At 42.6% G+C, this 15,629-nt stretch overlaps 1 protein-coding gene across 1 annotated transcript in view; it reads right to left on the reverse strand.

Annotated features, from left to right (window-relative positions):
- ITPR1 (inositol 1,4,5-trisphosphate receptor type 1) overlaps positions 1 to 15,629 on the reverse strand; it is a 188,199-nt gene that overhangs the window by 51,851 nt on the left and 120,719 nt on the right. Inside the window, exons 40-41 of the mRNA XM_062585659.1 lie at positions 14,668 to 14,800; positions 13,040 to 13,230 (exon numbers count right to left, since the gene is read on the reverse strand). Coding sequence (XP_062441643.1) covers positions 13,040 to 13,230; positions 14,668 to 14,800 — 324 coding nt within the window. The remainder of the gene's footprint in view (positions 1 to 13,039; positions 13,231 to 14,667; positions 14,801 to 15,629) is intronic.

Consider the following 15,629-nt stretch of genomic DNA (forward strand, 5'->3'; position numbering starts at 1 on the left):
CAGAGAATGCCAGGGTTGCGACTTGCACTCAGAGGTCAGGTAACCACAACTATTGCAAGAGCAAGTGGGCTAGGACTGCAATCTGGAACAAAGAGAGCAATAAATTCCTACTCTTACGCATTCTTGAAGAACAGTACTCTTAAAGAACTGCTGACATAGGGAAATTTAACCTCATCTACTGCTTTGAGGGCCCTCTGATGAAACTGCTGCAAGCCCAAAAACTGATGAACTGGGAGTAATACAGAACAGTGCAGGTCTCCTCATTTTGTGTGTGTGGCAGAAAAGCCTGCAGCGGTGGTCCTGAGCCATCAGCTACGTCATTCCAATTCAGCTATAACAAGCTGAGACTTGTGACCTCCTGGACTCCTCCTGCATCTCCGTACAGAAGACGGGGCAGAGAACCGGGATTCACGGCACACCAGTATGCAGATTGCATCTGACTATTCCAGCATAAAGCACCGAAGGATCCTGAAAGAAAAGTAAAGGTGCGAGTTTCATTTTATGCTATGCAGAGCAGAGCAGCGCAGCCAGGCTCAGTGTGGTAAGACTAGGCATCCTGTATTCTTTCTCAGGCGCGCCTCAGCATCCATTCAGCCAGTATCTTTTACAGAGACACTGTCAAAGAGTGCCTAGATGGGACAGTCATAAAGCTTTTTCAAAGCACTGTCTGTATACCTACACACTATAGTTGAGTCAATGGCTAATCTCCACCAAGAACTACACTTCAATTCTTTCTGCCTTTTAGGAATAACAATATAGTTTCCATTTGGAACTAACTGGCATTTGGCAAACAAGTATTCAACTTTTCATTTCTTGAGACAAGCTTTGAGGGAAGAGCAATTCCACTCACCCGTCTCAAAGTCCACATCAATTAACTCCCCCCTCCAAACAAATCCCCTTTACCCTCTTCCTCTCATCTATACTCCTCTTAATTTTTTTTCAATTCAAATCTCAGTTCAGCTCTTCATGAAACATTTGCTGCTACTATGTATGTTACATAGCATACCAAGCGCTTTCCGGAATAAGGGCACCTTAGGAATAAAATATTCCCAAACATGCTATGAGACTACTTCCAATCACACGGACTAGGTTAACTACCAACCTGCAAGTTGACAGTGGATCAGGATTTCCACAGGACAATGAATTTCAAAATTCTGAAATCAGGCAATACGAGACTATATTTTGTTTCATTAACAGACATGGCCATCAAACAAGAAATCTCATGACACAGAATCACGAGATTTGTTTCATGAACGCTGGATTCAGAAAACACAGCTTTAGGAGACGCACCTCAGTGAAATGTAATCCATCTTAAAAGCACAGCAACCAAACTAAACAAATCAAGACTCATCTCTGATGCAAGAACATCAGAGATAATGTGACTACATTTAATTCTATAGTCACAAATTTAAAAAGATCGTATGCTACAAAATGACAAGAACATGCCATAACATTCACATATTAAATACACATGCTTCTGACACGATAGTGTTACTGAAAACCAATAGCTTGTATTACATTGCAGAGGAGCATTATGTAAAGCAGTCCCAATCATTTTTAAACATGGGGTAACAGCCACCTACACACCTTCATTCAACACTTCACAGTTTAGCTCTCCTTTGGGACAATGGAAAAAGCTATACTAAACTTCATAGAAATACAAGAGGAAAAATCTCCTTGCATAAAGGTCTGTAAGTGCAAAGTCTTGCAGGTGACAGAGGAAAATGTGTTTTTGCAGTGTGTTGTTTCCTTGGAGGTATTGGGAACCAGGCAAGCCACCATACGCTGCATCTTTTGCAAGCATTTGGTGCTTCAAGAGCTACCCTGAGCTTGTGTTTGTTTCAAGGGGGTGGAAAAAGAAAAGGGTTTGGTATAGGCCACCATGCTTCTGCAAAGCCAGTCACATGCATTTCTTCTCCTGACATCAACTCAAAATAAAACTACCACAGAGCAAAGTAGGTAATAAAATCAGGTACAAGGAAACCTATGTAGTAACTTCTCTGTGTTTCCTTTCCAACACCACTCTGCTCCTGAAGAGATCAGGCAACCCTGCTTCCACCTTCGCCCCTCCAGCCTGCTCTCTCTGGGCTAGAAAAGGACAGAACGTAAGTATCACCACCAGGGATCACTTGTCCTCTTTTCTAGGCTGTCTTGTCTCTGGTCTGCACAAAGTATTTTGCAGGAGAAAAGGCTGAAAGCCAAGTGGCCAATTTGACTATAGAGCACCACCACAGTCCTAATCTGTTCTTGAGCCCCAAAGTACGACTGCAACAAAACAAAACAAAGGCAAAGTTTGTGTTTCAGAGCACAGCCTGGCCCACCCTTGAGCATCACGAGCCCTTACAGCTTTTGCTCCTTAAGTGAGCTTAAAGACATCTTTAAGTAATGCATCTTTTTGAGAAAAGCATCCTGTCTTTCTTTAGAAGGCATCAGAGACGACAAACCGTGACTCTTTGTAGTCTGTTCTGGTGGTTAATAACTGTTTGAACCATGCAAGTAAGCTTCCTTTAATGTCACATTCTAACTTCCAGCCATCAAATATTTATTTATTTAAAAAGTACTCTTTTCTTATGGTTATCCCAGTACATAGTATCTTCTCTTCTTCAAACTATTTACATGCAGTATTAAAAGGTGACTTTTCAGTCATCTTTCCTAAACTGAAAACTCTATTTTTTCAAATCTTTCTTGCTGCCATTTTATTCTGACTTCATATCATTTTCTGTAGTTTGTGTACTCTCAAATTTTGCAACTTATTAGAAATACAGATTCTAGAATCACATTTAAAAACCACAACAAAAACCAGGCACATTTCCTAACACTAGCACATCACCTCTTCTCCCCTCCTGCCTTGCCTTCCAAGTTCCTTGACATAGAAATATATCTAATTATCACAGATGAACAGAAGAGAAAACTCAGCTAGCTAAGTTACAAAGTTCAGGGGAGTGGAATTACCAGGATAACCACAATAGCATGTACAAATGCTTCTTAACATGTCTCATGCATCAGCAAAGCGGCAGCAAACAGGCTTGTTGACCAGTAAAGTTGACACCGGCCCTTTAGAGGCCAAATTTGTAATACCCAGCAGGTAGCCTACCTTACAGGTTGATACCTTAGTTCTGTGTGCACCAAATATAGAGACCAAGCAAACTAACTCACAACAAACTTGCTTAACTCTGCGTGGCTCTTGAAGGCTTTGGAAGTCTTGTTCATGCAGGCCGTCACCTTCACGTGGGACGCATTGATTTCTGCAGATAACTGTTAGCTCCATCCACCCTGAAGTCACAGCTCTGTTTTGTTAACGAAGAAAAGGAACCATTTTTATTTTATTTTCCGTTTTACATCAAATAACTTGGCTTTTGTTCCCAGACTTCGTAATTACAGGCTGGACTACATGCCCTGTCTAAACAACCAAGTTGTGAGAAATATAACTAAAACTTACTAACCAGTGTTGGAGGTAAGATGCATCTGTTCAGATGCAGGCTTCTTCCTGAAAGAAGGACGGCCTGATTTTACAAAGTATTTGACTGTAAAGTCCAAACAAGGACTGCCTATCCCGCAGAGGAGGGAGCATTCTGAACCATACCCTCTACAATTCACAAAGCTGTTCCAAGGGACCACGTTCATTAAATCCTGCCAGACCACCTGAAGAGATCCCAAAGAATTCCCTGGGAAAACAAGCCATTGCTTACAAATAAAGGAAAACAAAGCCCCAGCAAACTCCTCACACACGATTACTGTTGTCATCTCCCTCCTTGTTTCTCTACTGTCAGTGAACAGAAAATATCCTACGAATTTGGCCAGTCAGGAGTATTTTGGAAAGGAACGTCCCTTCAGATATGGGACAGACAGCCAAAGAGTGGGGGGGGGGGGGGAGAGAGGGGCGGAGGGAGAGGGAGATCAGCTACCTGGCATGGATTCAGAATACTTCATCCCAGTGCTAGAGAGAAAGTATTACGAGGATATTAACTTGCCTGGGTTATCCAGACAGGCTGCCAGTATGAACTAATACAAAACTTCTGTGCTACTTGGCATTTGCAGCAAGCTCTTGGCACCCGGTACCGTTTCTTATAGCTGGACTACTTCAAAGGAGCTACATTTTAAAAAGGGGAACCGCAGTGCTAAAACAGGCACTGAATTAAGTGTAAACTCCAGTCTTTTAGGTTCTGCCTAGACATTTTACAAAGGATTCCAGTGCAGAACTAAAAGAATAAATTTTTCTTTCTCTATTTTTTCCTTCTTTTTAAAATATTACTGACCCTCCTCCGTTCTTGAAATCTTTCATACATCCTGGCTCGGTAAACATCCATCATTTGGGGCCTGAATGATAGATATCAGTCTTGCACAGCTAAACAAAACAGGAGCTGAAATATTTCAAATTGATCATACTTCACAGTTTGAAATAAGCCCACAAGGTAAATCTGCCAAAACCCTTCAACAGACCGGTTTTATTGCAAACTGTAAAATCACCTCTGTCCTGAAAGCAGAGAGGGGACTTCCCAGCTCTGCTTCGCACAAACTAGACAAACGGTCCCGGCTGCGGTCATCGCAGGCACGTGGCGTTACGTGCTGTCCCGCGAGGCCCTGTGCCTGCTTGGCAGCTCTTCCCTGGCTTACCCGGGCGGCGCCAGGAGAGGGAGGATGACTCTTTAGAAACAGCCCCACGTAAATGTTAAGTCTTTCCAACATGCAGTAATGAAAGCAGTAGGAGAATTATGCCACTCATTTCAGGAAAAGCCCTTGTATCCTACAAAGTTTTCCTACTGCAGCACTTAAAAGTTTTAGTGCAATTTAAAGTCATTGCAGAAAAAGGAAAGTCCCCCCTGTCCCCGTCCTCCCCCCCCCGGGGGACCTGATCCCCCTGTGCCACCCACTGAGTCAGTAACAGCACCAAAACCGCAGGCAGCGGCCAAGGCAGTGATGCCCCACGACTGCAGGGGAGTAACGCGGCGTGAGGGGAATTACAGGTAGAAACGTGACTAGTCAGGGTCTAAAATTCCCGTGAACAGGGAGCAGATGGCTTTCGCCGAGTGGGAGCCTCGGGGCCCGACCCCTCCTTCCGCGCACGTGTGCGAGCACACACCGAGGGCTCCGGCGCCGCGGCAGCCGGTATCCCACTTCACTGGGGAGCTGCGGAGCTACGGGGAGGTGTGAGAAACAAGGAAGTCTGCAGACTCCTCAAAAGGGGGGAGGAAAAAAAAAAAGTGTAAGATCTTCTTGAGAGACAGAGGAATTGAAGAAAACCATAGCAACAAGTCAGTCCACCTACCCAAACCACCCACCCTCCACCAGTTTCATTTGCTGACGCACTTCAAAAACAAGCTGGCTCCTACCAGCTCTGGAAGGTGAGCAAGCCCCGAGAGCTCATTAAACTCCCTTCCCAGCTCCTCTCGTATGCCTGCAGCTAGTGAGCAAGTAGGATATAAATAGAAGTTATATAACATCTCTTTGTTGATTCCTGTGCTTACCAAAAAAAAAAAAAAATGCAGCATGACCTTGTTTTTCTGAATAGCTTGCCTCTGCCTGCTTGTGGAGGACTTTAATCCTGTTAGGGATTATCTTCAAAGTTTAAGTTGGACATGGTTTCCACAGAGGGCAACAGAAAGAACTAGCAGTCTGCATCCTTGGCTGCTTACAGGAACAGATCACACCTCAACACCAACTGCATTTCCACAGGGGAGGCCCGTAGTCACAAATAACCACAAACAATTTTGTCTACAAGGCTACCAATACTGGGAGGTAAGTAAAGCAGCTGAACTCAGATGTAGCACATCTCATGTCTTCACCTATGTTGCTCAAATGGCCACCTCAAAATCTAAGGGGAAAACCTCCCTTTGGCCAAAAAGACTTGAGTTTCAGAAAGATGCTATGATACAGAAATACTGGTGGCCCTGTTTGCTTCAGAAAGGATCAGCTGCAGCTGAAGCAGAAACACACTACAAGTCATACAATTTTGCTTTATGCATCCTATTCTCAAATTCATCTATGACGAATGCATGCTACTACTCCCCCTTCCCCTCCCCCCAAAAAATAAAAAATCATCTTTGTAAAGCAAGGGCAGTGCTGATTCCCAGCAGCTTTCCACTCTGTTTCTCCAGGCATCATTATCAGGGCTTGCTTGTTTGTGTTTATCATGGTGGTGCCCAATGGCTAAGTGAGATGCTCAACTTCACCGTGCTAAATGCATTAAATACACGTGAAAGAGACTCCGCGTGTTCCCAAGGGCTTGCAACCTAAAATCTCCTTGCACGCACGACAATCTGCATTGCATTGCTACACACATTTCCTTAAGGCTGACTTAATTACTAGAGCAAGCGCAATGCCTCATTTTGAAGGCAACTGCTGCACGCAATCGGTTCCTGTGGTTCATTTTGGAGACATTTCTCTCAGACAAGAGGACAAGACTACTGTCCACAGGGAAACTCAATGTTTGATGTAGGCCTTGATTATCAAGATTTTATTTTTTTGTATGTCGTGTTCTGAAGTACCATATTTAGAATGTCAAAAGTAAATTTGAATTTACACAGTATATTTTAATTTGAAAAAGAGTCTAATTAAAATAGTGAAAGACATAGGTGAGCACTTAATAGGCACCAATAGTTTGCTGGTTTTGCATTAGTTTCCTAAACAGATATTATCAAAAGCATTAAAAAGATACAACATTGAATCCCCATCAAAGAATTCTGACTGCCTATTATAAACCAGCAACAGTTCTTCTCCTTCCATATGGGGGTAAGGAGCTTTCAAGCAGTAGATATATGAAGATATATATATATTTTTAGTGAACATTCTGAAGTACTATTTACAAAATTTTATTGATCCAAAAATGTTCTGGTCTGTGAAGCAGTCGTCATCATGTAGATTTTTGTGAGCTCACAGATGCCCATGAATGTTGCAAATTTTGTAAGAAAACAAAGCAAATTTGTTAAAAATAAAGTTCAAACCACAAACCCTGAAACACAATTATGCTACGAAATCTGAGTTTTACATCATCATTTCTTTTGCAATACTTTGCAAAATTCTCTCCTAAAGTTTGAGAGCAATTGCAATTGTGGACCCTGAGAAACTAAGCGTTCTGGCAACAGCATAGGACAGTGCATATTTAGGCCAACAGAGGAAAGTGAAAAAAATAAAAAAGGTTGTTTGGCCATTTCCAGCTATTTCACTGTTGATCTTTTTAGTGTTTCTTATCTTTGACTTTTGTCACTTTATTTCACAGCCAACAATACAGTGGGTTGAAGGACACATCTGTCTCAGAGTTACTGCTTCATAAAATGGGAAAGCTACAGCAGACAGCAATAAAAATGACACACACAGGCTGCCATGCTGTGCACACAAGCAGAAAGCTAAGCACCGAAAAGCCATGCAAGTATTACCGAGAGGTCTATCCCTTTCAGTGGCCAAGTTCTGAAAACAGTTTTAACACTACAAGACAAAAACTGCTCAGAAATCATTTTACAGCGAAGCAATAACAATGCAAAAAGGCAGCAGAACAGATCTGAGCTGTCTGATTTTAAAATGACACACAAACAACCATGGCCAAATAGAGGTTTTAGACTACTGAATATTAGCAGGCATTTGTATTTAGCCCTTGAGATTTTCAAGGTTTCTGGATGTTTTTCTTAGCGTAGGGCCGGAACCTGAAGCGCTTTTCGGTGCTTTTCAGCACTTTAATGCTCTTAATACCAGCACTGTCAAAACTGCAATTTCTGCCAGACGAGGTGGGCTCCTTGTACCTAGCAAGGATCCTAGATAACTTAACTTCAGTTTCTTTCTTAAGTGCCAGAAATACAAATAGCAATTAGATCTAAGTCTGGATTCAATTCCTTTTTGTGCATCAACTATGCAACCATGCAGTAATTATCAATCATCTTGGGACAGTCTGAGACACCAAGCTCAGTAAAGGTGACCACAGACCACCTTGCTGGAGTTCTGTTAGTGGTGAGGATACACAAGAAGCAAATCACCTGAATCTGAGGGTGTGTGCCTGGGGTGTGAGACACAGCTGGAGACAGGAGACTCACATTAGTCCAGTGTTTTACCCAGATTAGGATTTCCTACTAAACTAGACTAGGTGAGGAGTGATTTCTGGCACCTAGCTTGTTCAGGGCTGCTTTGGGTGGCTTGGAAAGAACTGCAGGTGAAGGAGGGAAGCCCTTATCACACCATGCAGTGGTAACTCCGCAGCACACTGACTTGCAGAGGCACTCAAACACCTTAAACTCAAGCCATCAGCCTCACCTTCCCTTCTCTTGCTGAAAACACTGACAGCTGAGGGGGTAATTTGTCACATAACCTAACTTTTGAGAAGATCCCTAATTAAATAAGCTGGCCAAAATCTCCCTGGAGAGTAAGGGAGTCTACTGGTCATCAACTTCCAGAGACCCAGGAAACCTGAAATTTGAAGAAGGTGAAACAGAGTATATGGTGCATATAATTTTTATTTGGCAGATGAGAGACAAGTGCTACAGGAGCAGTCTTCAGCAATTTCCCCCCCTGTCACTCATTTGCCGACGTTACTTTAATCGAGGTGAATTCGCTGCGCAGCAGCTCATGCAGGGAGCAGATTATCCTTTGGTCACCTCCGAGGGAGAGTGGGAGCTGTAAATTAAGCTCATCTAGGAGCAAGAACAATTGCCAGGCAGGGTCAGGGTGTCCAGCTGGGGCTGATGCCTGGGCACAGGCACCCGTGGGCCCTGCAACAGCTTCCTGGGCTGTGCCACACCTGTGAGCAGCTGTGCCACACTGCCCGAGGCAGCTCACACAAGGCGCATGCCACCGAGGGTTATATAAATTAATAGTGAGGTTTATGTCATTTTCAGCTCAGGGAACAGTAGTGTTTGTCAGGTTCATTTGTTGTCCAGTTTTGACCCTGTGGTTCCACCTGCATTTCTGTCACCTTGTAAATCAGGGCACCCTCCCCAGCATAAACCAGAGCTCTCACCCTACAGCAGTGAGGAACCAACTGGAGGCACCTGCAGACCCATCAGCAGCACCTCTCACTGCAGTAGCTGACAGTGCTTCAAAGTATATTCCAAAAACTAGGAATAATCTAGAAAAGATGCCAACCAGAGGGCTTTAACTGGGCAAAGACTTCCATCTTTCCCTGGCCTCACCAAGTTAAGAGTGCACATTCACCCCCTATTAACAAAATGGGGCAGCACAGGATTAAGCGTGATCAATACTGGCAGCTTAGCTGGTTCCCAAAGACAAACCAGGTTTTTCTTGTTCTGCTTCCCCCCCCAAGATTCATCTTCTTAACACTCCAATAAAAATCACTCTTGCCAGTTATAACAAGGAACCTTTCTGGATTTGCTTTTCTGCTACAGTTGGCAACCACCTACTTTGCTTAGCCTTAATATTGGTCCTGTATGTACCTAACGAAACAGTAACACCTATTCCAGTTATCCCTTTCCAACATCACAGGCATCTATTCTTCCACTGCAGCACATGGGAGTTACCCGGGAACTCCCATCATTAACCAGGTTACAATTATCACATGCAAGTTCCTGTGTGTTGGTACAAACCTTTTGCCTAACTTCAGGCTGAACATGTTTCCCGTGTGAAAACCTGAAGTTAAGAAAATGCTATGCAGGGACAATACTTCTGCCTTTGCTGCCAAAAAGCTTTTACATAACCTTTCTCTATCCCACTAGTTTCCTATTCTCAAAGGGCTGTAGATACAAGTAATTTAAGTTCAGTAAAATTTATTCAGGCAGATCACAGAATGAACTTGTTCAGAATATTATATATCGTGAGCTGCTAATAATAACCATAAAATTGTGAAATGAAGATAAATTGTTTGTGTTAGAACTCAATGACAAAGCTGGCTGATTTGGCTAGGTCAAGTTTCACAATGACAAACATATCTGATGCAAAATGAACAAAGTTATTAGTCCAGAGAATGAAGATGACTATTCCACTGGCATTTACTGGAAACTGCCGCAGAACTTAAGAAAATCCACACTGCAGATTGCAAGAGTTACGAAGCCCTTTCTAATCTGCAAAACTTAGAGAAAACTGTAGATTACAGAAAGACGAGGATAAAAGATCACAGAAAGTAATGGGTTCATTTTCATGAGTAAGCCTAGCATGCAGAAGCAGACAGAAGATTTTGCAGTTTATTTTGCAATAATAAAGTCTTACTAATAGGAGACGTCACACTACTATACTCCTTTATTACATCTTTTCTGTGCTGTGGTGAAAAATTGCGGTATAAAAAAGAAGTCAACTTAAAGCTACGCAGACAAGTGACTACCTCAAATAGTTCTTCTATAAAGGTAGCGTTCCCTAATACCTTGGTTTCATCCAGAGCTTTCTGTGTTTTCTGGGTGAGCAGATGTGCTATTCTTACTATATATAGAGAGAAAAGTTTGATTACATGAATTTACTGTGTCAGGATGCTGGTTTAACTTGAACATCACTCAGCAATTACTCTGGGAGATACAGAACTGAAATCATGTTTTCCACATTCATTTTGATTCACCAGTGTTGAGCCAGCTGTTCTCTCAGAAGTTAAACTTCGTGATTGGCATTTTTCTACATTTTAAAGTTTTATTTCCTTGGCTTTCATGTCTCAAATACAGAAAGACTAGAGAGACGAATATACGTTGACCTTTTTTTGATATTGCAGTGGTCCTGACTAAGGGGACTCACATGTGCTAGTGACTGCAAGTAAAACAAGGAAGCTCAGGCCCCAGGAAACCTGCAAGGTATCACTGGCAGAGGCAAGTCAGGGAACATCTCTTAACATTAAAAAACCTGTTTTGCCTTTCACCTGTTAGGCTGCTGAATTGTTATAGAACAGAATAGTTTCATTGCAGCCTCTTTATAGGATATTTTCAGTAAAGCTTCATTTATAGTTTGCATGCCTGAGTTAGAGCTCCTGGGTGTGTCCAAGACCTCACAATCTTACAGCATTAGCTGTAGGCATCAACAAGTTTGGTTCATAAAATATTCTGTACTTAAAAGCAATCTAAATTAGCACTCCCTTCCAACCCCTTTACTGCTGCATTAAAGCACGTACACGCATATGCACAGAAGAACTGCTGCCTGCCCAGAACATTTTTCTAAGCACTTACCCCTGAGTAGGAAAGGATGCAAAATAGTTATTCTGGTTTGCCAGAAGTAATATCTAAAAAGGCAAGAGTGCAACCGAAATTGGCAGGATCACACGGCACGGATGTCAAAGCATCATGTGATTTGCTATAACCACCTTATGCCAACAGCTCTTTCCTAACCACACAGTTATTTTACAATCTCCCATCTTGCAGCTCTCAACAGCAAATGCAAACGGAACAGGCTTTTTTGGTGAAAGAGGTGCCTGCAGAGAAGGATCAGACATTTCCCTGTTTGTTTTTTTGACCAGATGAGCTAGGAAACCTGTCTCCAACTCTAAAAAGGATTTGCATACAGCAAGGAAGTGACTACTCAGTCCATTAGCCCCAGTTCCAGAATAAGCAAAGCATCTCTCTCTGTGTCAGGCTGGTGCAGAATTCATTTTTCCTTCCAGCACGACAGTGTATGAGGTTACCTGAGGCTATCCGTGAGCTAGGAAGATGAAAACTCAGATTCCCTTACGTTTGAGAAGGGCAGGAAATTTAAACGCGTGACTCTCCCCAAGGAATGTTAACCCTGTCACTGCATTTTAAGGTGACGTTGGACTTCAAATGCCATAGTCCCACTTTGCCTCTTGCAAAGAAGCTTCATTCTAGAGTGTGTGTATATACATACATGTATGTATACGAATGAAAAAAATGACTACAGATTCAGAGATTGAAGGAACCCCAAAGTGTCCTCTCTCCTCTCAACAAAAGTTTACCATGCCCTGAAAAGGCACAAAAAGTAGTGGTGCTAAAGAGCTCTGGTGCAAGTCTTAACCATAATCATCAATTATAACAAGTCAGGGTTCAGCTCTGTGTTACACTTCATCAAATTCATCCTGTATTGCTACCCAAAACAGTCTTGGTCTTCCACACATCTCTGGTCAGGTTTTAGCAATACCTCTGCTCACATATGTTTTTGTATCAGGTTGGTCTTCCACCACATTAGCAACTCAATTCAATGCACTCCACAACTGTACAAGTCACAACAGCGGGGACAGAGCTAGCCAGAACAGGACTGTCCATTTTGGCAACAGCCTATAATTAGGATGCAGTACAAACAGCATCAAATTATAAGCCTGAACTAGTCACATGTATCTAATGCTTGGAAATACCACTTCTCAAAGAAAAGAACTGCCTGGGAAAATGACCTCCTTAAACCACTGACTGTTTTGTTCAGACATGTGAAACGCATGGCAGATACATAGCAGTAGAGGAGAGGAAAGGGGATAATACTCTCTGCAATATCTATGCATAAAGCCCAGACTACTTCTGAACTGTTCAAGATGGAAATAGGCTGCCTGCAAATATCCTTTTGACTTTGCATGTGTTCTAAGATATTACACATTCTATAATCTTTGTAGGTAAGTTTTTGCCACAGTAAGGTTTTACTTTGTGTGTGTCAGAATACTGTATTTCTGAAATGTAACAAACTACTTGATGTATGCTTATTAAAATTCATACAAACTCCAGGCTGACAGGTCCAATTGGTGTAATTCTCATGCAGAGAATTCAAATCATCATTTAAAACGCAGAAGCCAAGAACAGCAAGATCACAGGAGAAAGGTAATGATCTGGAGTTTACCATAAAGTTATTTTAAATTTTGGTCTGAAATTTAAGACCTAGTAAAAGTCTCAGATCAACCTACAGTTGCTTATACTTACTCATGGAAGTAGCCACACTAACTTAAGGTGCAAAGCTATTTCATTATGCATTCTTCTATATGGCACTGGAAAATAAAAATACCTATTTCCCATGTTAACATTTAATAAGTTACTTTTTGTATGGTAAAGACTAATATTTCCTTTAATTATAGGTCAAAGATTATTTAGTCACTCCCCTCCCATCTCCTTTAGCTCCTCTAGTTTCTAGGATTTCATAAAACATTTCCCTTTCCAATATGTCCTTGTTACAAGCTTCATGTTCTCCATATTCCTACCTGTATTGTAGTGTTCCCACCTTCCAGAAGGGCAATGGCTAGTAGGATGCTCTCATGAAAGACTCTGTCACTGGTGGCATTCATGATGAGGTCTATAACCAGGTTGGATGCACCTTCTTTATCCAGATGACACTGGACATCTGCCAAACTCATCTCACCTCGGCTCACTGAGCTTGATCCGGAGCTTCCTCCTATAAAGGTGATCATGACAAACAGCCTGAGATTCAAATCCTTCCACTCGAAGGTGATGGGATCTCTCTTTTGGTTTAATCAATCTATCCCAAATGGTACACACGTTCATTAATGGCAATGAACTCAGCACATGGCAATTCTGCAAGGAGAAGTTTGCTTAGAGCACAGGAGACATTGCAAGATGGATACCTCATGCTGTTTTAACGTGTGGAAGTCTGAGGGAGGCGGTATCCTGAGGACAACCTTGCCTGACAGTACAAAATAGCTACTGCAACTACTATTTCATCAGTAACATGAGTTGGAAAGAGCACAGTAACATGGGTTGGAAAGAGCACTGCCATCCTGGAAGATCATTCTGGAAACAGCATGGATTCAGGGATACGAAGAGAAAGTGAAGGCTTTGCAGTCCCAATAAAGTGATAGAGAAAAGGCAAGACAAATTCCAGTAGATGCAAAGCGTTGTACAGAAACCATAACACTCCACAGATACATAAACTGAACATAAGTGGGCAAGAGTGGAAAAGGCAGAAGGAACCAGAACTGACGAAAGCTAAGCTAGTAAGTGGAAGAGTATTGACAGACAGCAGCATTACACGAGGACAAATGTAATACATACCAATTTTAGAAAAAGGCAAGGGGAAATATATTTTTTTATTATTCTTGATCAAGCCTGCTTTCAACAGGATTACTGACAGTCTTTATGTTGAAGAGGCAAAACCCACTGAATTGTATTTTGATAAATGTGCACGACATTACTGGCTTTTTTAGCAAATGGTCTCAAATTAAATAAGCTGTACTTTACAGTTGACTTTAAATCTAATTTTTGCTCATCCTACCCCCTGCAATCTCTCTGTAATACAATGAAATGCTTCTGTTTTAGATGCAGTTAATCCGACTTCCCTATGAGCGCATTTCCCCAATATTATTGCAAATACTAAATGGATCAGATTTAAGAAAATTCATTCAAAGTGAAACTACAAAAAAATCATGCCAGACCAACAAAGTTTCTGGAAAGTATAAAAAGCTCCACTTGCTTTCATTTTAAAGTATTTTCTCAAATGCAGTCAGAAAAAAAAATACTACTCTCATCTACAGGAATAAAAAGTAGTTCACGTGACTACAGACAGGAGAGCTATGCTCAGCTCAGCTTATAACGAAATCCCTCAAGGAGAGTTGAAACACACTGAAGTTTCCAAAGCTAGGACCAACATGCAAGTAGGACTTCTTCACTCTCCCTCCACTGTGCACAATTTCTGCTTTTTTTTGTGTGTGTGTGTGTGTGTGAATTTCATAGACCAGAACAGCAGAGGAAAAGCCTGGAGGGGAAGGGAGGCTCCCTCACCTCTAAGATACTCCATTCGTCATGCAGAAACAGACACAGACAATTTGGCAGGGCAGAGTCATACAATCACTAATTAGCAGGCAGCGCATCCTACCTCCTCCCCCGGCTTTACTAGCGCCTCCAGCAGATAGCGGGCCATTGCCAAAGCTCGTGAGGCTCTCTCGTCTTCCCGCCGGTCTGACGTTGCCATAGTAACGGTTGACCAAAACTTGCCTGAGTGCCTCACCCTTAATTCAAAGAGGATAATGAAATCACAATTTGAGTTTAACGAATAAATAAACTAGTAATATTCAGTAGCAAGACACTTCTAATGAGCCTACTAGCTGTGCAGGAGGGGGAGCTGTGCACTGAAAACTTAGCATCTTCCGATGTTCCCAGGTGGGCTTGGACCCTAGAGAGGGCTCAAAGGAGCTCACAGGCTCCACGTGCCGGGGCGCCTACCACTCAGATAGCTCACTGGGCTGATTTTATCCTGAAAGAGCATTTTAAAAAATTTGTAAGACAGACTATTATCTTAGCATTAAACGTAAAAAAGCAGAATCTGTACACCACCAGCACAAAGGAAGAGGAGGAGCACAGAAAAAGTAACATTAGGGACAGTTTGGTGAGACTCCCAAACTCCCATCTCCTCCCGCCGGCACTCTTTTGCCTTTTGGCAAGTGCTGCAGGGCTGCGCGCTGCTCATCGCGGCCCTGCGTCGCTGGCTGAAGCCAGGGGCAGCACCCACCACGGACCAGGGTCGGCCACCGCCGCTGGCTGCATCCACACGAGCTCCAGCTCTGCGGCCGTGCATTGGCTGGCAGTGCCCACAAGTTTTGCCCCAAGTACGTGCGGTTTTTGTTAATGGACATCGCTTGCCAGCTTCTGCATTAGCCTATGGATCCTGCACTGTTCCCCTCTAAGATTTTAAGAAGAATTCCTAGTAATTTAGCCATAGAAAAGCTGGCAGCATGACCAGGAATGGATGGGGTACAGGAACACCACCACTGGATTAATTTCTGTAAGGTCTTTGTGCCTAAAGACCAGCATTTATTAACTGCAAGCTACCACTCTGCT

Source organism: Rhea pennata, chromosome 12, assembly GCF_028389875.1.
Source record: "Rhea pennata isolate bPtePen1 chromosome 12, bPtePen1.pri, whole genome shotgun sequence".
Lineage (NCBI taxonomy): Eukaryota > Metazoa > Chordata > Aves > Rheiformes > Rheidae > Rhea > Rhea pennata.